Source organism: Carcharodon carcharias, chromosome 21 (assembly GCF_017639515.1).
Source record: "Carcharodon carcharias isolate sCarCar2 chromosome 21, sCarCar2.pri, whole genome shotgun sequence".
NCBI lineage: Eukaryota > Metazoa > Chordata > Chondrichthyes > Lamniformes > Lamnidae > Carcharodon > Carcharodon carcharias.
In genome coordinates, this window is record NC_054487.1 from 47134975 (window position 1) to 47159776 (window position 24802).

Consider the following 24802-nt stretch of genomic DNA (forward strand, 5'->3'; position numbering starts at 1 on the left):
GTTCACTATCACCCATTTTGCACTAACTGCTGAAGACTAATTCTTACCCCATGGTGGTGGGAGTGAAAAGTTGTATTCGTGAAATTTAAATGGATGAGACAATCAAACAGAGGGCATGATTTTAATCTTCCTCCATCAGGTGGGAATGGTCAAAAATCGAGTGAGGTTGATCTAGTCCCAGCTGGCACTATTTTTTATTTTGCAACTTTCAAGTCATCCAAGACTCCTGCTATCAGCAGGGAGGGGCCTCAATGAAATGTAATACTGCAACCCAATGACATCACTGGCATCACAATGCTTTTTCAACCAGAACTCGGGGAGGAGGCCTGCCTGATGATAAACCTGCCAGATAGACATTGGAGTCACCAGAAGATGCCAAGGTTAGTTTCATTTTTTTACTTTTCAGGAGTATTCTTTGGAGGCAAGGAGGTGCAGGAGATAGGGGGCTTCTCACTGAGAAAAGACTGCCAAAAATGGTCCTAAGAACAGAATAATTTTCACAAAGGCTCACAAAAACCAAGTACTAGTAGAAAAAAAGTTAAAAGATGACTAAAATATATCAACGTTATTAGCTGTGTTCGTTCCATGTTTTGCAATATTACCTCGAAATTCTGGGTGCCCATTTCACAGACGGGATTACAAACAGAAATTTCGCTCACCTGAATGTCAGAAAATGATTGCTGGATACCCCACCCCTAAAGTAATAATCAAATATAGCTCCCTTCATCATCAAACAGCACCTCCAACCTCCAGGTTCCCAGCCACGGGAAATTACATGTTATATTAACTAGGCAGAATGGATCTCAACCCACCCTCAATCAGGATTGCCCAACTTGCACTCATCATATTGGAAAATCTAGCTGATGGTGTCTTTTACTGAATGAATACTGACTTGTGGTGAAAACATTCTCATAACTTCCTAACTCCTTTCTTCAGAAAGAGCAAATTGTCATTTATTTATGACATGCTGCTGCTGCTTGTAGCCATTCCTATCAGGAGACCTGCTGTCATGGCATGTCACGCTTGCCTGTCCTACGCCATCCTCACATATCCACTGTAGTTCATCTGCAATCGCTCTGCGACCTCTGACATAAAGCAGCAGCAGCAATTTTCTCTATTGGCCTCCGGCCTCATTTCCAGGAAGTGGAATGAGCTGCAGAGAGTTGTCCGGTAAAGCTAGCAAAGGCCCTCAGGTAAGTGTGAAACAATGGCAACTGGGTTTGGAGGTAGCAGTGACAAGCGGAACTTTTGTCGGCAACTCCGCATCCCTACTCCTCCCAGATCCACATACAGCTGAGTATATTTAAAAACTTAAAGACCATCTATCAGACTGCATGTAGGCCTATTGCTTCTGGTTGTCGTTGGTTGCCCCTAATCTTACAACAGGGGCTTCAAACAGGCAGTAAATCCCTTTCTTTGCACATGCAAAGGCATGTTTTAGGCATCGGCACTGCTCTCCAATTTTTTGACTTTTACCAATATGGTGGGCTGTGCACTTCCAGCTCATTATGAGTGGACGCTTTCTGCCTACCATATTGGAGGCTTAGATAGCTGTTTAGGACCCAAAAAGCACAGCTGAATTTCTAGGCCATTGTCTTCTGGCTTTCAAAACAATATATTCATAGCGAAGCAAAACTCACAACTCAAGATCAAAACAATCAATCTAGTCAGGTAGAAGTAGAAAAAGAGAGAGTTATTATGCACAGCTCAATCAAAACTTTATTTTTGTAAAAGATAAACTAAGGAAAAGGCTCAGGGGGTGACAGTGCTACCCCCATGCAGTGCTGCAAGGCACATCCTAGCACCATTGACACAAATCAGTTCATCAAAACACAATTAAACTTTTTTCAGTTTTAAACTAACATGCCATATGCTGGTCCATACTGCAGTTGGACACAATCTTCATGTGCCAGACTTGCATAATCATTTCACCACGTGCTCATGTTAATTAGCAAGCAATAACATTTCACCTTGTCTACAATCCTATTACCATATCGATGAATACTCAAAAAAAAATCTGTCCATTTGAGCAATGTTTCATTACTTATATTACAGAGCTCCTTTTTCAGTAGTCATTTAATCAGGTTCCTCACACTCAGCTGAATGAATCACTCCTATTCCTGCTGGGATGAATAGATACCCATTGCAGATGGCAAAGATTCTGCTTGAATACAAATGACAAGGAACCTGAACCTATGCTGCGTCATGTACAAGCCCTTCTACAAATATTTATGTAGTAAATGAAAGGTTATAGGAAACTTTCATTTGACAACTATTTTACATTTAACATGTCATGCAGTTAGTATTTGACCTATATTTGAAATCAAATGCATTTATAAAACATAGTAACAGCTGTTAAAATTAATGATAAACTTACATATAATTACTGGCTCAGCATTTTTATATTGTTATCATAAAGCATAAGTATGTATTCAATCCACAAGAAACTTTTTGTGAACATTATTGAACAAGGTGCCATTTTATGTTTGTGTATAAGTATATATGGGTCATGTTACATTGCACTAGAATCATTCTTACAATGTACATTCCTTCCAATAATGTTGCAGACACAATTAAAAAAAAGAAATCTGAACAATGTTTTCCTTTCCACAAGTCATACATAAAAAATGAAGCTAACATTATTTAATCTCCTGGAAAGATTAATTGTGGTTCAAGGTGCAGTGTAAGGGCGGATTCCAAACTAGTCTCCTTTTTCCTTTATTAACATGACAAACTCTTTGCCTCTGAAATGGCTCACCTCAACAAAACCCATCTCGGGGTCAATGATGTTTCATATAGACACTACAAATGTTAACAGATAGCTAGACCCACAAGCTGAACCTTTGTCTTCCATCTCATGTCTTCTCCCTTCCCTATTACTGCTACCCATCTCTGGCATAAATTGATAAGATTACTTGATAATCAAAAATGAAAGGACTCGTTTCCTTTATATTTTCATCCATATCATTTTTAGTAAAAAATTGCCATATCATTAGGGGCTGACAACAGTTTCAGCTCCAGTTTACAATTATAAAATTGCATTTCTATACTGCTTTTTGTGTATAGAAAAATGCTTTGCAGACTGGAAGAATAAATTGGATACTGAGCGAAAGAGGATAAAGGAAATAATATAAAGGTATTGGGGGTATAACTAAAAGCACAGTTGATGAATTGGGTTCTCAGAATGCTTTCAAAACAAGGGAAGCAGTCACCATAGCACAGGAATTTAGATAGGGGGTTCTAAAGCACAACTGACTAAAACAATGGTTGCTAATAATGAATGAGGGAGCAGGGGAGGAGCAGACTGGTGTAAGAGGTTGTTGGAGGCCAAAAGGCTAGAAAGAGACAGATGGAAGTGCATGTGAGGTCATGTGGGCTACAAAATCCAAAATAAAAATCTTAAAATCGACTTGCAATCACATGAGAAGCCAGTAGAAATTTGCAGGGATAGGGGTGATAGAAGCACGTGACTTTGCAGAAATGAGAACTCGGAACATGGTACGTTGTTTTAATTGGGAAGCAAGGAGACCAGTTAGGAGAGCATTATTGAGAGACAAAAGCAGTCTTGCTATTGGAATGGGTGTAATAAAGGAATTTCAGTTCCAGGGCTAGCAGTACTCCAAGGTTCCATACCTTTAGACTTAGAGTGATGTTGCCAGAAGTTTTGATCTTCAAGGGTTATAGGGGGCAGGCAGGAAAGTGGATTTATGTCCATAATCAGATCAGTCATGATATTACTGAATGGCAGAGCAGGCTCAGTAGGCCAAATGGCCTTGTCCGCTCCTATTTCTTATGATCTCATGATTGCAGCCAGGAAGGTTAATGGCATCAAGATCAGAGCTACGTAAGGGCAGGGAGGGAACCAAAGACAAGGATGGCTTTGATTTTCAGCACACTGAACCGGAGAAAATTTATATTCACAAAAGGGATATAAATATCATTCAAAATAAATATATTCTGAAGACCAATAAAGGACGGCCCAAATTTACATTCATGTACCAGGTCTTACAACATGTGTACAATTTTGAAGATCCTACATTACAAGTGCTAAAAGAGCTTCATTGGTTATAAAACACCTTTGGATACCCCAAGGCCAAAAGGCACTATAGAAATACAAGACTTTCTTTCTTTTGTAGCCAAATCAAGGGTGCTGGATAAAGCTATTTTTTCAAGTGCCTGACAGTGTAAAACGAGTAAAAACCATCATTTGCAGACTGGAAGAATAAATTGGATACTGAGCGAGAGAGGATAAAGGAAATAATATAAAGGTATTGGGGGTATAACTAAACCATCATTTGCAGACTGGAAGAATAAATTGGATACTGAGCGAGAGAGGATAAAGGAAATAATATAAAGGTATTGGGGGTATAACTAAAAGCACAGTTGATGAATTGGGTTCTCAGAATGCTTTCAAAACAAGGAAAGCAGTCACCATAGCACAGGAATTTAGATACCTCCCAATTAGAAAACCCCTTCTCACAGCTCATCACTATTGAACATGTGAAGAACAACATCCAAAAACTGATCCCACTTTTTAAGCCAGAGTTTGATGGTTTCAGCTTTCATCTGGGCAGACATAGCACTGTACCTAGGAAACCAAAAGAAAATGGCAATAAATATCCATTCAGCTCATCAAAATAAACATTAGTCAAAAGAAGCACTCGTGCAAATGTGAGAATGAGTAAGCTGTGTAATTTGCTTTTGTATGGCCCATGTTACGTTCCCCAGAGAGATCAATAACTTTAAAAAGAATTCTCAGCAATCAACTTCAAGGAACTGCATAACAAGATTTCAAGTTTTAAGACCTTTACTGTAGCAAACAAACTAAAAAGCAACCTCAACTAAACATTACTTAGTAGGCAACTGGCCCTCAAACAACAGAAAAGATAACCCTTACTGCTGCCTTAACGCAACTGATAACCCAGTGCTGTATATGTGTACTTTCCAGCACACTCCCAACAGGATTAAAATCTTTAAAGGACACAGTTTATGGTTATTTCCAGCTTCCAATATGTTCATGTCTCCCCGTTTTGTTGAGTCGTAATGTCAGGTGACTGTTGAAAGGCATTTCCCTCAGTTGACCACCAGTAGTCAGACCCACTCTGGCAATTTCTTCTCCTGGCCTTGCCAGGGCAAATCTTCCAGAGTCTTTAGAGTGTCACGGGATGTGTCTCTTCAACCAAAGACCATCCTCCCTCTTGCATTCTGCCTGGTGGTTTACAGAAAGGTAGCACATTCCCCTCTGCTGACCAAGCTAGCTACAGTCTTTTGTCTTTCTGAGATACCCCTCTCTCTTACGGTTCTAAAATTCTCTATGGTCTAGATTTTATGCTCCCCTTCTGGCTTGTTTAAAGGCAGGGAGGCACATAAAATGCAGTGCATAGCCTGCCTGCAGTCTTCCTGCCTACCAACAACCTGTTTCCCATTTTCCGTGGAGGCAGTGGAGACGCGGGTCCACCCTTGGACTTATTGAGGCCCTTAAGTGGTCAATTAATGGCCACTTAACTGCCTCATCCTGCTCCGGCCACTATATTATCCATGGCAGGGGGAAGGCCCATGCCAGGTGGGTAGCCCAGCAGCTTTTACTGGATGAAATGGTGTCAGGCAAAGGGGGAGGGAACCTCCTTTAGGGGTCCTCTGTGACCATCAGAGGCAGTCTCCCTTTAACTCTTCCCCCACAGGCCTCTCAAAGTTGGCTACCAACCCCCCACTTCTCTCACTGGGGCCTGCTAGTCAGGCCCTGCCAATACCCTTCCATACCTTCAGTATGGCCTCCATATCTTTAGACTTAACCACCTCCTCTTGGGGTCTGGCTGTAATCCCAGCAGTGGCAACTGCTCAAACCTGGTGCTGTTGAGACGACAAACCTGCCAGCCAATTGAATTGGCTGATAGCTCTCAAAAGTGGGACTTCCTCTCCAGATGGGGGAAGAAGTCATGCTGTGAGCCAATTAATGCCTACCAGCACAAAATGGCTATGGGGCAGCCGGCTTTTATGTGGGTGGGCTCTCAACTGACTTTTTGTCAGAGTGGGAACATGTTGCCCTGTAAAATTCAGCCGCAGAAGACAGGATGTCTGTCCACAGTTAACCCAGCCGTTCTTGCCTTTGTTTCAGATGTGAACATTTTACACCTTGCTTTCAGTGAGTCTCACCCTGGGCCCCTTCCTGTCCCCTGGTAACCAAGCCATTTAGGCTTGTTGTGGGGCAGAATTCATTGCACATCACATGACCCTCTCCATTCCTCCATTTTACCTTGGATTAAATAGACAGTTTCCAAACATAATCATCCTTTAAAGCCTCACATTCATAACACCCACTGGAAGGGAGGACCATAAAACAATAAAAAGTGCAGCTGAGGAAAGGCCACATGACTTGTCAAACCTGTTGGTATAAAGTCTTTAACTAGAACTGACTATATTAATCCCATTTCCTTGCCATTTTCCCGTATTGTTTTACATTTTTTCTTTTCAAATACGCATTCAATTCTCTTTTAAATAATATTATAGTATTATCTCAATAGCCACTATCCATGTTCTAATATTTCTTTGTGTGAAAAAAACTCTTCTAATGTTCCCCCTTGTATGATTGTATGACAGCTTGTCAGCAAAAAAAACAAGCTGGCAATAAATCGGTGACCAATTATGGACCAGTTACGTTCTTACGGTGATGTATGCCAGAATTCTGACCCATTGTGGATGAAGGAATGGCAGTATATGTCTAAGTGAGGACGATGATGTTCATACAAAAAAATCTGTTCTTGTCCTTCTCAGTGGCAGAGGTCACTAAACCGGGCAGCACTGTTGAAGTAAGCTGAAAGAGCAATATGGGGTGGAAACTTATAGTCCCCCCACCCACATCACCTGTCATTAAACCTACCGTGAGGTGATGGGGGGGAGAACAATGCAGCGAGAGCTGAAAAATCAGTTTCCTGCCGGTGTAAAATGACAGCAGGAACTTGCACTCCTGCCCACCATGGCGGGTTACCATTCCTGCCAGATGCTGGCGTGAAAACAATTTTCATTCCATTAATGGGATGTTGATGAATGATCAACCAGAAATTGCCTGCCCCCGCCCAATCGGCTGCGCCACCAGTGGCACATGCTGGTCCAGAACACATCTGTATACGTGTCAGCACTTACCTGAAGAAGGACTGGGGCAGCTTGTGGAGGTCTGGAGCATCTACAATGTGGATCTTCTGACTTCGGGATCTTCCAGGAGGTGGATCTTCTATACTCAACATTGGGTAGGTTGCTGTCCTGGCTCCTTTTAAATATGGCACCTGGATTTTTTTTTATTCATTTATGGGATATGGGTGTCGCTGGCTAGGCCAGCATTTATTGCCCATCCCTAGTTGTCATTGAGAAGGTGGTGGTGAGCTGCCTTCTTGAACTGCTGCAGTCCACGTGGCGTACGTACCTCCACAGTGCTGTTAGGGAGGGAGTTCCAGGATTTTGACCCCGTGACAGTGAAGGAATGGTGATATTTTTCCAAGTCAGGATGGTGAGTGACTTGGAGGGGAACTTCCAAGTGGTGGAGTTCCCATGCATCTGCTGCCCTTGTCCTTCTGGATGGTAGCGGTTGTGGGTTTGGAAGGTGCTATCTAAGGATCCTTGGGGAGTTCGGCGGGACACATGCTATCCAGCCTGCCCCACCGCCTTATACATCAGGAAACCCCTTGACGGCATAATTAATGAGGCCGGGGTCGCCGAATACGAAGCAAATTCCCAGTGGCCTACGGGGCAGGAACTCTCCCTGTTCCCGCCCCTGCCATGGGACTTAGTCCTGGAGGGGAAAATTCCGTCTATAGTCTTTTATATTGTCATTTGATCCAAACTTCTGTGGATGCAGAGACTGTTTAAAAATAGAGTGAATGGGGGTGAAATCGTTTTTCATCAGTTGAGCAAAAGAGGCTCATAAGCAATTTGGCAGCCTATTTTACACTGCTGTCAATTCACCAAGAGATCACAAAGGCTTTGACATTGCTTTTCCAAAAGTGTATAAAGATCTTTCTACAAGATAGTGACACATCAGGAACATTTTTCAGGCTGTTGCTGAGTTGAATACTCAGACTACTCATAGGCCATCGATGAAGAGAAGTTTAGCACAGTGGTAGCAGTCTTACCTTTAAGCTAGAAAGTTGTGTTTTCAAGCTCCACTCCAGGCCACATAATCTAAACTGATATTTCAGTATGGTAAAATTTCAGTTAAAGAAATTTCTCCGACAAAAAGTGCACCCATATATGTTATGAAGTCATTACATGGTTTGTCACCAATGCTAGAGGTTGATACTGAGGTATTGCGATGGTTAGTATGGTGTGGACTCATGGACAATGGTGTGGGCAATAACGTTAAGATGATTTAATTAAGGTTTGGCTGGGCCAGGGGCTGAAATTTGGGGAGGAAATAATGGAATCTCTAATCCAGCTTATTTCTGATATGTGAACACATTTTTTTTCCAAAAAAGAAACAAAATGTACAATTACTTGATTGAGTTCAATGCCAATTGCTTCAGTGTTGTCAGCTCAGCCTTTAAACCTCCTATTCCCATGAAAGCCTCATAGAAGTCATACGATAAACCACGAGCCCCAAAAACAGCTGGATCATCAGCACTAATGACCATGGGATGACCTTCTGCCATGAAGGCTGCAGCTGGGTGATTCTGTAGATTACTCACCAGCATAAGCACCTACAACAAAGAAACCAGCAGAAAGCATTAGCATTACAGTAAATTAAGTCCTGATTAAAGGCAATCAGAAGGTGGTATTGTGTACTTTTAGATTGTTAACTATTGAATTACTGTTTGGAAGCGCATTTTTCTTGCGAGGAAGAAACATCACCTGCATTAGATGGTACTATATTCAGATTTACACATTGTACGCTTAGAAATATATGGACTACAGGGTTTAAGCAAAGTTCACAGTCTACTTGGGTAACGCAATGAAAAATTAAGATGTAACATGGAATGTTACAAATGAGAATTTAAAATCAAATACTGAATGACTTGATTTTACTGCTAAAATAGCATATTCCCCCCCACAGGGCACAGCAAAAGCTAGTTGCATACAATCAGCAAGATTTCTACCTGCTGAGTGTTAAACATATTCTTTACATGTGCACTATTTGCTATTACAGTAAAAAGCAAAGATTTTCATCTTATATTTCTTTACATGTCTTTGCTTTTCTGCTGAGCCATTTTGTATCTAACACGGTCCTTAGCTGAGATCATCTAATTCAGCACTGACTGGGGAATGAAACTGGCATCTTTTTGATGTGAGTGGCCCAGTACCACATGAAGCAGTATATTACCGCACTGTGCCATTATGGGAGCTGCCCATAATAATGAAATAAAACTTGATTTGGTTAAGAGAGCTGCATTTACATACCTATTTAAGTTCAACAAAATTTATAGCATGGCATTTTTAGGTTTTTTTTTGCATTTCAGAAGTCAACTGTGTAAGCAGAGACTGGAGCTTTGCTTTAAAATCATTAGGTACCCAAGATTTTCCTTCAAGTGGAAAGGTGTTGTTGTAGGCTCAATTTGGCCTGTGCAACTGTTATAGCAGCACCTGGTTTGAGATTGGACACACTTCCAATGGCACATCAAACTTTTTGGAAAACTGCTTTGCCACAGGATGCTTGTTCATGCTGTAGCCATGGCCTATTCGACTTGTGTTCAGCAGAAAGGCATCCAAGACGTTTTCATCTATACTCATGCCTTCCCAGTCTGCAAGAGAAACCAGCAAGAATGAAAGATTTTGTACAAAAATACATATGCTTCTTCATTTGGATACACAGAGGTCACTGGATGAGGCAATATGTAGATCATTCGCCTCTGAAAGGTCACAGGTTTGAATGCCAAGGCCACTTGTCATTCAAATCCGCCCATTTGTAGTGGGTGAGCATTACTGGATGAAACGCCATACAGAAAAGAGGCATTCCTATTGCCTGGAGGCCATACAATGGCTGGCTCAACTCCCAGGCAGTGAGAAGATCGATGGTGGATGGTAACCTGCAAGGGAGCAAACTGAGTACAAACTATAATTCAATTTTAAAAATGGCTAAAAAGTGATAAAACATTGGCCAGAATTTTTAGGTTGGCTGAGTTTCCCTTCCCACCATCCCAGGGGTCGGCAGAGCACACATCCCCACCCATACTGGCTGCTCCCCAACCATTTCATGTTCCAATAAGCATTAATTGGCTGGAGGCAGGACTTCCACCCCTCACTTGGGAGAAGTCCCACCTCAGAGAGCTGCCTGCCAATCTGATTGGCCAGCAGCTGCCTAGTCCCTGCAGCACCAGAAACTGCAATGCACAGGACTGGAACTGCAAGCAGGTCCCAGAGCCTAAGTTCCAGGACCAGATAGGTTTGCGGGGTCTCAGCGCAGGGAGTGAGGCCCAGGAGGATAGGCAGAGGGGTGCAGGTGTATTGGTGGAGAGGCTGGGGGCGGTGGAGGAGGAAGGGCCTGCAGGGACCAGACCTTCTGGCCCAATGTTAAAAGCAGGTTGCTGATGAAGGTGACCCTACCCTTGCCACCCGGTGTCTGAACTCGGTTAATTTTCAGGCTTTGCCCGCTGCCCCAGAATTTCTCCCGCCAGCCTGAAAATTGAGGCTGGGTGGAAAACAGCCCTCAAGTGGTCAATAGTTGATCACTTAAGGGTCTCAATAGGGGCAAGAGCAGGCCTGGGCCTTGCCCATCCCAGCGTAAAATTGCGTCGAGGTCAGGGTGGGTGGGAGCCTGTCAGGAAGTCCATCCCAGAAATTTTAAGCCCACCCTCACACCTACAGACCCGCCAGCGGGAGAAGGTAAAATTCTGCCCATTAGCTTATTTCTGTATGACTTCTGTGCCATTGGGAGGCAATTCTTAATATGCATTTCTTTCATATTTTTTAAAGAAATGTTCTTCTTGTGATCTTACCAGTTTCCCCCGCATGAAAGAAGTAAGGCAGCTTAATTCCCATTTTTGCTGGAATTAATAGCTCATTCTTGAAATACCATAGCGGGTGCCCAGCATCTTCCTGACCAACCTGTAAGAAATTAATGAAAATTTTTTCCACATTTGTTTTAAAACACTTCAAGCAACAGCAAGGATACATATGTCTGCGAATGAAATACAAGTGGACAAGAGAGAAAGTGTCTAAAAAATTTAAATTTTGCTAATACTTCTATTAGAGAACACTAAAATCATTCAAGCGTCGCTGCTATAAAATGCAGGCATAGGGATCCAATCCTGCTCTATTTGCTGATCTGGTAAATGAATCGGTCAATGCCAAAATGACCTAGTTTTCATCCCCAGTCTTTTCTGAGTTAGGAGCTGTTCTCAGCTAAAGCATCTCTCCAATTTAGTTTAGTACCACAATGCATGCTGCACTTATCCACTGCCACTGATTTTCTGATGTCAATGCCAATGCAGCTTAACTCAGTCAGTTCAAAAAAAATGAAGAAGACTATTGCATTCAGAGACAGCACAAGTCCAACAGTGCAACCATACTGGGACTTAAGATACTTGATTTAACACTGACCATTTCAAATCTAACTAACAATTTGCACAATGTAAGGACTAATATCTTTGTGATGGGATGGGAGGGGGGAGGGGAGGTTGCAGTTAGCTCAGTTGGCTAGATGGCTTGGGTGTGGACCAGATTAGCACCAACTGCACTGTTTGATATGCTTTCCAGTTAAGATAGACTCAGGGTCTGCCACCTCACCCTACACATAGTAAAAATCACAGCACTTTGCCATGGTTAAATAATCACCAAGGGCCTGCCTTCGGGCAGAGAACTAAGAAGAATCTTTATGATAACTTTAACATTGGGCAGAATCTTGCCTTTGTCTGGTGGGCTCAGCGAGGGGGGGGGGTTGGGAAGCTGCCTGCCGCTCGCGATCGAGGCTGGAAGGTGATTTAAGCAGGCGGCCCACCCAGCGTGAAACGTGAGCAGCAGCGCTCAGCAGTTGGAGGGGGGAGGAGGGCGAACACGACCTTTGGGAGGAGGGCGAACACGACCTTTGCACAGATGCGCAAGTGCGCACTTCATAATCTCCCTGAGGCACAGAGATGAAGAGTTATATAAAAAAATAAAGAACTTAAAAATGTAGTAAAACATAAAGCTCTGTCACATGAGCAGGGGCGTGTTATAAATTAAGTTTTAACATTTTTATTTGCTTTAGGAAACCTCGCCCCACCCATGGATGAGGTTTCCTAAAAGGTGCAAAGGCCGGTTGGCCTTTTTGCCTGCCCACCAACCGTAAGGTTGGACAGGCAGTGAAAATTGTAACTTAATTTAATGGCCTTAACAAGCTTTTCAATTGTCAGCGGGCGCCCTGCCGACTCCAGTGTGCGCCCACCGACCGAAATATCACACGACTGCGCGTTGACATCGGGACACTGGTCATTTCACGTTCAAGGGGGTCGGGCGCACGCCCTCCCGCCTGAGCAGAAAATTTTGTCCATTGTCTTTTAGTCTGTGCTTCCCACCATCACCCTGTCATCCCCTGATTCACCAGACAAGTAGAAATAAAAATATATTTTTTAAACAAGCAAGCATTAAAATGTCCAATGTTACTCCTTTATAATAATTTGTGCATATCTAACTGGATTATAATGCTATTGATTGGATTTGGCAGAGGTAAATGTTTTGGGGCAGTCTATACTAAAAACAGATTATAATCATTTTGTATCCATGAAAGTCACGTGGACATACAAATAGTGTAATCAGAACACATTGTACATTTATCTTATAGTGTTGTTAAAGATAGCCCCACCTTCACTGACAGCACTCGAATGTAAATGAGGTATTATTGTTTCTAGAGGTGTTGACTTCCATCTAAAGAGGTTATTTTCTCCAGCGACTGTCACAATCCACCGTCACAGCAAATGTAAGCACTGTTTCAAGAGGCAGTGACACCAGAGACTTGAGCATGCAATCTGGGAATCACAGCCCAGTGCAGAAATGAGGGAGTGCTGACTTTCAGATGGGACTGGAAACTGTGGCCCTGTTTGCCCTCTCAGGTAGATATAAAAATTCCTATGGCACTATTTTGAAGGAGAGCAGGTGAGATCTCCCTGCTGTCTTAACGAATATTTATCCTCAGTTAACGTTACTAAAAACAGATTACCTGGTCATTGCCTTATTATTGTTTGTGTGACATTTCTGTGTCAATGTGGCTGCTGCATTTCTCTACATTACAGCAATGACTACATTCCAAAAATACTTCATTTGCTATAAGGCACTTTGGATGTCCCATGCAAGGCATGAAAAGCTCTATACAAATGCATGTGTTATTTCAGAGGCCAGGAACAGAATTTGGTCCTCAGCAGGCAGGCTCGGTGGGGGCAAGTGGAAGTGGTCAGGAAGTCAACCGCCACCCGCGATCGGGGCCTGATCTGGGTGTTTTAGGGGGAGAGGGGTGTGGAGGAGGGTGAGCGTGCAAGCTCACGGGTGCAATGAACATAAAGAATTTTAAAAGTTTTATAACGTGTCCCCCCACGTGACTGTCACATGAGCAGGGACATGTTAGAAATTAGTTTGAAAAATGTTTTTTAAATCACCGAGCGAAACCTCATCTCGCCCATGGAGGAGGTTTCACAAAAAGTCCAAAGGCTTTTCACCTGCCTGCCAACCGTAAGGAAAAATGTCATTCAATTGGTACTTTAATGGCCTTCATAGCCCTGTTAATTGTCATGCACGCCCGCCGATTGAAATATCGAGCGAGTGCGCAATGACATCGGGAGGCCCGGGTCATTTTACATTTGTTTAGGTCGGGGGTGCGCCCTCCCAACGTTTGGAGAATTCTGGCCCAGCTTTTCTTCCTAAATGTTGGACTGCATGCTCGACCCACCTACTTGGGCAACAATATAGTTTTCAGTCAGCCATCCAGCAGGGAAGATCTGGCAGCCAAATCATAACCTTCAAACAATTGAACAGGCAAAAGCAGAATTTTCTACCTGTTGCATCAGTGCTGTGGAATTCACCACAAAGTATAAAAAGGAAGGACTACACAGCACCAGCAGCTCCCAGGTATTCTACAGAGCAGCTTCTTCTGGAACATAACGCAAGCATAGAATGGCTCAATATCATGATGCTGCTGTACCAACTTCAAAAAGGCATGAAACTTTTAAATGCTTATGTTCAGAGACTTGGGTGTACTCATACAAGGAACACAGAAAGTTAGCATGTAGGTACAGCAAACAATTAAGAAGGCAAATGGCATGCTGGCCTTTATTGCAAGGGCATTGGAGTATAAAATAAGGAAGTCTTGTTACAGTTGTACAATGCTTTGGTAAGACCACACCTCAAATACAGTGTGAAGTTTTGGTCTCCATATTAAAGTGATGATATACTTGTACTGAAGGCAGTACAGCAAATGCTTACTACATTGGTCCCTGGGATGAGAAGGGTGTGCTATGATGAAAGGCTGAGTAAATTGGGTCTCTGGAGTTTAGAAGAATCAGAGTTGACTTCATTGAAACATTCAAAATTGTTATGATCGCAGACCAAACCCCCAGATTTTGTACATTCCCGGACGAGACCACCACATTTCGCTATGACCAGTTAGGGACCAGTAAAGAGAATAAAGCCACAAGGTTCCACAGTTTTAAACAGACAGAAGAAATTTTACTGTATGTGAGTTAACAAAGCAAACAGTCAATACCATTTATCTTAGTCTCTAACATCCAGAATTAACAAGAGGCAAACATGAAGTAACAGACAAACCGTGGTGAAACAAACTGCACATTAAACAGCAGACACATCCGAGACAGATTTTCTCAGCGGCCCACCTGGATGTCAGTCATCACTGTGAGTCACAAAAATTCTTTAAAGCTCTGTCTTCCTCACAAGAAATGTTTGATCCCCAGCCGACAGCAGCTCTACTGTACCTGAATTCTACGGGTACAATCTTAACTCCAAATGGCACACAATTCCAGATTTCTCTCAACTTTACTTCCCGGTGCAGCCTTTTTGGTCTTTTCCAGCTGAGTTGATCTCCTACAGAGACTGTGTCCACCAGTAGCCCCCCCAGCTCCCTCAACAACTGTCTCTGGGCCTCCATGAGCCCTAACTCTTAGCAGCACAGAACTATCAGTGGCTCCCAAGACTTCTCTGAGCACCATCCCGTTCAACAGAATGGAGCCAATGGCAGTTTGTCAGCTGTATGGAGCTGACTTCCCCTCTCCGTCTGCTCCCAAGGCCTGCTGTTCATTCTCTCCTTTAAGGGGCAGGGATAAGGGGCCAATCATTTAGGACCAAGATGAAGAGAAATTTCTTCACTCAAGCGGTTTTGAATCTTTGGAATTCTCTATCCCAGAGGGTTGTGGATGCTCCATTGCAGAATATATATTTAAGGTTGAGATAAACAGATTTTTGGTCTTTCAGGGAATTAAGTGATATTAAGAGGGGGCCTGAAAATGAAGTTGAAGCTAAAGAGCAACCATGACCATGTTGAATGGCGGAGCAGAATCGATGGGCCATGTGGTCTACTCCTGCATTTCTTACGTTATGTTCTAATTGTATGCTGACAACATTTATGGAAGACCTAAATTGGCAGAGTATTCAAAATAAGAAATAAATAAGATAGGTTCATTTCTGCCATTTTAATGACATTTGTCATTATAAATTCATAGAATTAAAAGTTCATTAAAAACCATGGGTAGAGGAATATGATGCAGGAAAATGCAAGACATTTATCATGCATCATTAAATTTGATTTGCAACACATTAATTTGCAAGTCTGGACATTTAGAATAGATGACAAGTATCCTTAACCTAATTGGGGCCTAGCCTTACAATGATTAATAAAGAGAAAGAGAAGCTTCACAAAAGGTACAGCAGGTAATCAGGAAAGTTAATAGAATGTTATCATTTATTGTGAGCGGAATTGATTACAAAAGTAGGGAGGTTATGCTTCAGATGTACAGGGCATTGGTAAAACCACATCTGGAGAACTGTGTACAGTACCTTATTTAAAGAAAGATGAAAGCAGTTCAGAAAATGTTTACCAGGAATGGGCGTGTTGTCTTACGAGGAAAGGCTGGACAGGTTAGGCTTGTATCCCCTGGAATGTAGAAGAGTGAGAGGCAACTTCATTGAAACATATAAGATCCTGAGGGGTCTTGACAGGGTGGATGTGGAGAGGATATTTCCTTTTGTGGGAGAATCTAGAACTAGGAGTCACTGTTTAAAAATAAGACAGAGATGAGGAGAAATTTTTTCTGACGGTCATGATTCTTTGGAACTCTCTTCCTCAAAAAGCAATGGAAGCAGAGTCACAGTAGATAAAACAAATGAAGATCGCCATGGCTTTCTCAACTCATCAATTGGAGCGTTAAATGTTACCTGACATTAAAATGGAACATAAATTAAACTGTCTTTTTTTAATTTATTTGTTTATGGGATGTGAACGTCGCTGGCTAGGCCAGCATTTATTTCCATTCCTAGCTGCCCTTGAGAAGGTGGTGGTGAGCTGCCTTCTTGAACCTCTGCAGTCCATGTGGCGTAGGTACACCCACAGTGCTGTTAGGAAGGGAGTTCTAAGATTTTGATCCAGCGACAGTCAAAGAATGGCGATATATTTCCAAGTCAGGATGGTGAGTGGCTTGGAGGACGACTTGCAGGTGGTGGTGTTCCCATGTATCTGCTGCCCTTGTCTTTTTAGGTGGTTGACGCTGAGGGTTCAGAAGGTGCTGTCGAAGGAGCCTTGGTGAGTTGCTGCAGTGCATGTTTTAAATGGGACACACTGCTGCCACTGTGCATTGATGGAGGAGGCGTTGAATTTTTAAGGTGGTGGATGGGATGCCAATCAAGTGCACTGCTTTGTCCTGGATGGTGTTAAGCTTCTTAAGTTGTGGGAGCTGCACTCATCCAGGCAAGTGGAGAGTATTGCATCACACTCCTGACTTGTGCTTTGTAGATTGTGGACAGGCTTTGTGAAGTCAGGAGGTGAGTTACTTGCCGCAGGATTCCTAGCCTCTGACCTGCTCTTGTAGCCATAGTATGTATATGGCTAGTCCAGTTCAGTTCCTGGTCAATGGTAACCCCCAGGATGTTGATAGTGGGGGATTCAGTGATGATAATGCCATTGAACGTCAAGGGGAGATGGTCAGATTCTCTCTTGTAGGAGATGGTCATTTCCTGGCACTTGTTTGGCACAAATGTTACTTGACATTTATCAACTCAAGCCCAAATGTTGAACAGGTCTTGCTGCATATGGACATGGATTGCTTCAGTATCTGAAGAGTTGCGAATGGTGCTGAACATTGCACCATCAGCGAACATCCCCACTTCTGACCTTATGATGGAAGGAAGGTTATTGGTGATGCAGCTGAAGATGGTTGGGCCAAGGACATTACCCTGAGGAACTCCTGCAGTGATGTCCTGGAGCTGAGATGACTGACCTCCAACAGCCACAACTGTCTTCTTTTGTGCTGGGTATGACTCCAACCAGTGGAGAGTTTTCCCCCTGATTCCCACTGACTTCAGTTTTACTGGGGCTCTTTGCTGCACACTCAGTCAAATGCTGCCTTGATGTCAAGGGCAGTCACTCTCACCTTACCTCGAATTCAACTCTTTTGTCCATGTTTTGATCAAGGCTGCAATGAGTTTCGGAGCTGAGTGGCCCTGGCAGAATCTGCGCTGAGCGTCAGCGAGTAGGTTATTTGCTCAGTTAAGTGCTGCTTGATAGCACTGTTGACAACACCATCTATCACTTTGCTGATGATGGAGAGTGGACTGATGGGGCGATAATTGGCGGGTTGGATTTGTCCTGCTTTTTGTGTACAGGACATACCTGGGCAATTTTCCACATAACCGGGTAGATGCCAGTATTGTAGCTGTACTGGAACAGCTTGGCTAGGGGCGCGGCAAGTTCCGGAGCACAAGTCTTCAGTATTGACAATTGACTATTGCCAGAATATTGTCAAGGCCTATAGCATTTGCAGTATCCAGTGCCTTCAACATTTCTTGATATCACACGAAGTGAATCAAATTGGTTGAAGACTGACATCTGTGATGCTGGGGAACCTCCCAAGGAGGACCATCCACATGGTACTTCTGGCCGAAGATGGTTGAAAATGCTTCACCCTTGTCTTTTGCACTGATGTGCTGGGCTCCCCCATCTTTCAGGACGGGGCAATTTGTGGAGTCTCCTCCTCCAGTTAGTGGTTTAATTGTCCACCACCATTCACAAAAGGATGTGTCAGGACTGCAGAGCTTAGATCTGATCCGTTGGTTGTGGGATTGCTTAGCTCTGTCTGTCTATTGCATGCTGCTTCCTCTGTTTGGCATGCAAGAGGTCCTGTGTTGTAGCTTCATCAGGTTGACACCTGATTTTGGGTATGCCTGGTGCTATTTCTGGCATGCCTGCCTGCACTCTTCATTGAACCAGGGTTATCCTCCTGCTTGATGGTAGTGGTAGAGTGAGGGATATGCCGCGCCATGAGGTTACAGATTGTGGTTGAGTACAATTCTGCTGCTGATGGCCCACAGTGCCTCATGGATGCCCAGTTTTAAGTTGCTAGATCTGTTCGAAATCTATCCCATTTAGCATAGTGGCAGTGCCACACAACACGGAGGGTATCCTCAATGTGAAGACAGGACTTCGTCTCCACAAAGACTGTGTGGCGGTTACTCCTACTGATACTGTCATGGACAGATGCATCTGTGACAGATAGATTGGTAAGGATGAGATCAAATAGGTTTTTCCCCCTTATTGGCTCCTTCACCCCCAGCTGCAGGCCTTGTCTAGCAGCTACTTCCTTCAGGACTTGGCCAGCTTAGTCAATAGTGGTGCTACCAAGCCACTGATGGTGATGAACATTGATGTCCCCCACCAGAGTACATTCAATGCTCTTGCCACCCTCAGTGCTTTTTCCAATTGGTCTCCAACATGGAGGAGTACTGATTCATCAGCTGAAGGTGTTGCTGGGGGGGGTGGTTGGCGCGGTGTGGTAGATAGTAATCAGAAGGGGGTTTCCTTGCACATGTTTGACCTGGTGCCATGAAACTTCATGGGGTCCGGAGTCAATGCTGAGGACTCCCAGGGCTATTCCCTCCCAACTGTATACCACTGTGCCATCACTTCGGGTGGGTCTGCCCTGCCATTGGGATGATGATGGTGGTGTCTGGGACAGTCTGTATGGTGTGATTCCATGAATATGACTATGTCAGGCTGTTGCTGGACTCATCTGTGGGACAGCTCTCCCAATTTTGGCACAAGGCCCCAGATGTTACTAAAGAGTTGACAGGGCCGGGTTTGCTGTTGCCATTTCTGGTGCCTAGGTCGATGCAGGGTGCTCCATTCGGTTTCATTCCTTTTAGATTTCGTAGCAGTTTGATACAACTGAGCGGCTTGTTATGCCATTTCAAAGGGCATTTAAGAGTCAACCGCACTGCTGTGGACCTGGAGTCACGTGTAGGCCAGACCAGGGAAGGATGGCAGATAACCCCTCCTCAAGGACATTAGTGAACCAGATAGGTTTTTATGACATCAATGATACCCTCATGGTCACTATTACTGAAACTATCTTAATATTCCAGATTTACAAATTGAAGTTAAATTCCACCAGCTGCCTTAGTCGGATTTGAACACATGTCCCCTGAGCATTGGACTGGGCCTCTGGATTACTAGTTCAGTAACATTACCATTATGCCCTTCTATTTCCCGCCCCCCCCACCCCCCTTTTCAACTTTCTTTTGTTTGGAGGAAGCAAAAATGAAAGAAGGTTAATTATCCTTCATATGGTGGACGGACTTGGCGGAATCAGGTGTGGGTGGGTGCAGAACTGATCACGGCTGCCATTTTACGCAGGCGGGCCAATTAAGGCTCACCCAGCGTAAGATGCGACCAGTAGCACTCAGCGCTACCTATGTGGGCGGAGGGAAGAGGGAGAGTCGGGGCCAGCGCTGTTTCGCACATGTGCGCAAAAGAACACTTCAATCTCCCTGAGGCACAGAGCTGCCTCAGAGAGATTGAATCGATATTAAAATGATTAAATATATGGTGTGAAAATTTATTTAAACATGTCCCCTTGTGTGTCTGTGTCACATGAGTTGGCATATGTTTTTATATTTATGAAATTTTATTTATTTAATAAAAGCTTTAGGAAACCTCATCCCGCTTGTGGACGAGGTTTCCTAAAAAGTGCCAAGGCCGCTTGGGTTTTTCACCTGCCCGCCAGCCTTAAGGTTGGACGGGCACCGTTCACAAGTGCTTCAATTAATTTCTTAATGGCCTTAATAGGCTGTTTACATTTCGGTAGATGTGCAGCCGACTCTGGCACATGCCCACCAAACGAAATATCGCGATGGTGTGTATCTGCATCGTGCATCATTTTACATGTTGGGCCCGCCCCTGCACGCTGACTGAAAAATTCTGCCCATAGTCGCACATTGCAAAATTATATGAATTTGCCATTGTTAGATACTTGTGTTTTGGTATCATATTCTGCTATTAATTCTCCATTTTCCTTGCCCAATTCCAACACTGAACAATATGAGTAGGTAGTTTATTGGAATTTAATGAGATATTTGACTAGAAATATGGTGAAAATTTGTATCACAGATCCACATTTTAAGAATTTGTTCCTTCCCCTCCTGAAGGAATTGACACTTTGCATTAAAAAAATTGCACGAGGAAATTCAATCCAAGTACATTAGCTGTTTGTATGGGAACCAGGCTGATTATCGAATATGCTTCTATGTATAAGAGTTCACGCTTTTATAGAGCTTTTAAAATTAAAAAAAACCCAAGGTGCCTCACAGAGGTGTAATCAAAATATGGACACCAAGACAAAGCAAAAGATATTAAGAGGGGTGACCAAAGAGGTGGGGTTGAATGCGTTGAGGAAGGTTTAACAGAGGAGAGGGGAGTGGGGTCACAAAGGGGTATGGGGAGGGAATTCTAGAATTTGAGACCAAGGTAGCTGAAGGCACAGTCATCCATGTTACGATGAAGTGAGGGAATTACTAAAGTCAAAGAAATAGAGAGGCTGGGGAAATTGTAGGGCCAATTTAGTTTACAGAAAGGTGCAAACATGATTAGATACTTTCAAAATAAGTCTTAAGATATCTTCTTTCAATTTCTTCATATGTCTCAGTTCTAGTTCCTGGCTCTCCAAGATGCTAACATGTCAGCTACTTCCACTTGCTGACTCTGATCATCAATGCTACAGTTAGAACAGCGAGCAGGACTTCACAAGGTCATAGGTACAAACTCTAGCGTCAATAGTAAAATAGCTCAAAGAAAAAGTATTTTTAAAATTTGCAAACTGACTTCATGTGCTCTAATCCCTTCATGGAGTTGCACCTGCAACCACTTAAAACCCACAATATCCCCCACTCCTGAAAGATGCACCCCTCAGCTCCATCAATACTGGTCATTCTGTAGGCAAGCACACTTCTGCTGAATTTATCCCAAAATCCTTCCTTCTCTGCCTTGCTTCAAAAGTCTCCCAAGAACCCTTTCCTTGGGCTAGGCATCTATCCTCTTCCTATTCCTTTTCACATTCCCCATTCAGTTTTCCTAACCCTCCCAATCATTCTGAGGTGTACTATGGAAGTACAAGATGTTTTAAAAAAAGCTATTTGATTGGCATGTTTTAAAAACACTGCTAATATGTGTTGCTTAATAATAGGATGTATAATAAGAAGCAAACTTCAATAGTTAACTATTCCCAAACATCTGCCTGTCACTTAAATACTGATTAACCCTGACATTATATTTTCCCATACCTACGCACATACATGCTTAAAAATAGAAGACTGTATGAGAAATAAACAATTCCAAATTCCAATAAATAAATGCAGGAAAGTTTTGTTATTTAAGCATAAAAGGCTTCTGGATCAGAACATTTGAAATAACAAGGGAACACACCATATCAAATCCTGCCAAAATCTCTGGGAATTTCTTGTAAAGTTCCATGGCCTCATTTATCATAGTTTTCATTTCTGAGTTGTTCAATTTCCTAAGAAGAAATACAAAAGAAATGTCAGTGGCAGATGCAAACAGGGCAAAATAAACTGTAGTTCCATTAAAGACATAAGCAGAAATCAACACAGTGCAATCATGACTATTACCAGAATGAAGGTTCTTAGGTATAACCCTAAATAATATCACTCGCTCCTCTCCATGACTGTATTAACATTTCATTACTTTTCTGTTCTGTCCTGTGCTCCAATAGTTTTGAGTTAGCTTCCGCTATTGCATTAAGTCACCCCAATGACAAACATGGCTCCCTGCAAGAAGCTGCTGGCTCTCAAACTGCAAGGTTTTGTGAAAGACTAATACAAACATTGGATTTAAAAAAACATTGGCAGCCTGAAGATCTACTTCTTAACTGGTCTTTCAGCCTGCTGCAGGTTCTTCTGGGCCCAGTAAACACACTAGTCAGGCAGAGAGTTATGCTTGATAGTAGTGATGGTGTAACGTTACATCATCATTGGTCATTTGCGCATTGGATAAAGTGTCACAGCTGGTACATGCAAAATAACAAGCACCACAAAGTAGCCAAGTTACAAGAAGATTAGCTGCAGCACTACCTACTAAATAAATGTGGTAAAGGATGCAGTCCTTCAATTTTCTCTTAAAATGTACAGTGGTTCTGCCTGAGTGCCTGAGGCAGCACTCCTGCATCAGTCCCAAGACCAGGTTGCTGTATAAAAGCAGTGGATGGCTAGTTAATCATGTCAAGTCAAGCATGTTAAATTTAATGCTGAAAAATATATAAAATGACATTGGGTTGACCTACTGTCCAACTTCCTGTCCTCGCTCAATGCCCATATATGTGCACTTTCCCTCAAACATTGAGAAATTGGGACTACAGCTTAAACATTGCAGCACAGATTGTAATGAGCATGGAGTAGTGCCTGGTTGCAAGAGAGTGAGGATGGTCTTAATGCCAATAACCAGCATGTTAACCCAAAATACGACAGCAAAGATGGCTGCATCTTAATGAGGGCTGTTCCTATCTGGGTTCTTGGACATTTCCTGTTCCATTCTCATTCAGTATCTCTAAAGGATGATACATCATTCAAAGTTCATAGCTGGCTACTCACATGGACACTAACTTGCCCACTATCAGCAGTGGGAACTGCATTTCCACCAGTGCAGTGACTGCAAAGAGGAAATGTAATAAGTGTTTAAAATTCTAGAGAATTTGACAGAATAAATAGAGAAAGACTATTTCCTGTGGTTGCAGTGTCGGTGATAAGGGAACATCAATACAAAATTACAATCCAAAGAGTGAGGCGTGAGGTTAAGAGAAACTTCTTTGCACAGAGGTCTGCGGAAGGAATGCTTTGTCACAGAGTGCCCACGGCAGAACCATTGCACATTTTAAGGGAAAATTGAATAGCGTATTTGAACCAGAAAATGATTCAGGGCCAAAGAAAGAGGAGAGGGCATTGAGATTAGTTTTGAATTGTTCTATTAAAGAGTTGACACAAGCATGGTCTCCTTCTATTCTGTATGCTTCTATGGTACAAGGTGAAGCTTGAGAATGACAACATAAAATCTTCCACACAGATTTAGGAAGCACTTGAACATGGCATTGAGTGTGGGAAGTTGGGCAGGAGGGGCACACACAGTCTCAGAACAACTCATTCATTTACACTCTAATCCAGTGAATCTCCTAAGAAAACCTAGAAAATATGTCTACATGAAATAAACAATACCGAACAATGACAATACAGAATCTCAGTCATACTGTCTCGGCCAATTTAAACACCATAATTCAGAATTTTTTTATACTGATAGACAAAACAGCTTCCATCACAGACGTAAGTACCTGAGTCTACAGGATCCTAATGTCCAAAATAGCAGATATGTGTTATGGTATTTACTGAAGTTACAAGTTTCATTGTCACTTCCTCATAATATTATAAAAGGCTGAATAGTTAAGTACAAATCATTACAAACCAAAGCAGTACTTTACCAACAAAGGCATTTTTACATAGTTAAAAAAAAACCTTGGGTGTCTCAGTTTGCCAATCTGTTGGTTGTCTCACTGATTTACATGGCCAAAGGTTCATTCAAAAGACCGGACACCATTAGCATATTCAACTCTACAAAGCGTCTTTATACTGGTGTCTTCTATTACTCTCCAACATTTGTGATGAGATGTGACTCACATAATTACTTCAGCTGCAACAATTGCAATTATGTTACAGTAATGAGAAATAAAACTGGCAGTACAATCCCTTGATTTTAATAAGGTGTAACTGTGATCTCATGTGTCAGTTGCCCAAATCTAGAATCATTATACAATTGGATAGGATTTCTTATTTAAACTGCAATGTCACAAGCCCTGTGGTGCATCCCAGTTCCCATTTTACAGTTTTCAGTTCAAGATCATTGTTAACCAATTGCCTCATCAAACACTACAGCTCATGTCACATGTTTAAAAAAAGGTCTTCCTCTCTAACATTTACCGAGTTACTTGTGCTCCCATGCTAATGCAACATTCCATGAAACCCTGAAAAATGTTTTGAGCTTGACTCAGTTGGTAGCAATTTTACTTTTGGGTCAGAAATTTGTCAGTTTGAGCTGATATCCAGGAGTTCGTAAAATAGGTACATACTCTAGTGAAGGAGTGCCTCATTATTGTAAGTTCTATCCTTAGGATGAGGTATATTATCATGCTTCTTGTCTGCCTGTTCAGTAAACACTGGAGTCAAAGAATAACAGGGTGGTATCCTGGTCAACATGGTTTCCTCAAACAATACCACCAAAAGCAATTTAATTGATCACTTACCTCATTGTTCCATTTGTGGGATCTTGGTGGTGCTGAATGATGGTCATGGGCCTGAA

General features: G+C 42.6%; 1 protein-coding gene across 1 annotated transcript in view; it reads right to left on the reverse strand.

Annotated features, from left to right (window-relative positions):
- Window positions 1-1701: 1701 nt before the first annotated feature.
- The window catches only part of ada2a (adenosine deaminase 2a), a 74888-nt gene continuing 51787 nt past the window's right edge, over window positions 1702-24802 (reverse strand). Inside the window, exons 5-9 of the mRNA XM_041215926.1 lie at window positions 21869-21959; window positions 10920-11028; window positions 9568-9725; window positions 8485-8687; window positions 1702-4588 (exon numbers count right to left, since the gene is read on the reverse strand). Coding sequence (XP_041071860.1) covers window positions 4477-4588; window positions 8485-8687; window positions 9568-9725; window positions 10920-11028; window positions 21869-21959 — 673 coding nt within the window. The 3' untranslated portion in view covers window positions 1702-4476. The remainder of the gene's footprint in view (window positions 4589-8484; window positions 8688-9567; window positions 9726-10919; window positions 11029-21868; window positions 21960-24802) is intronic.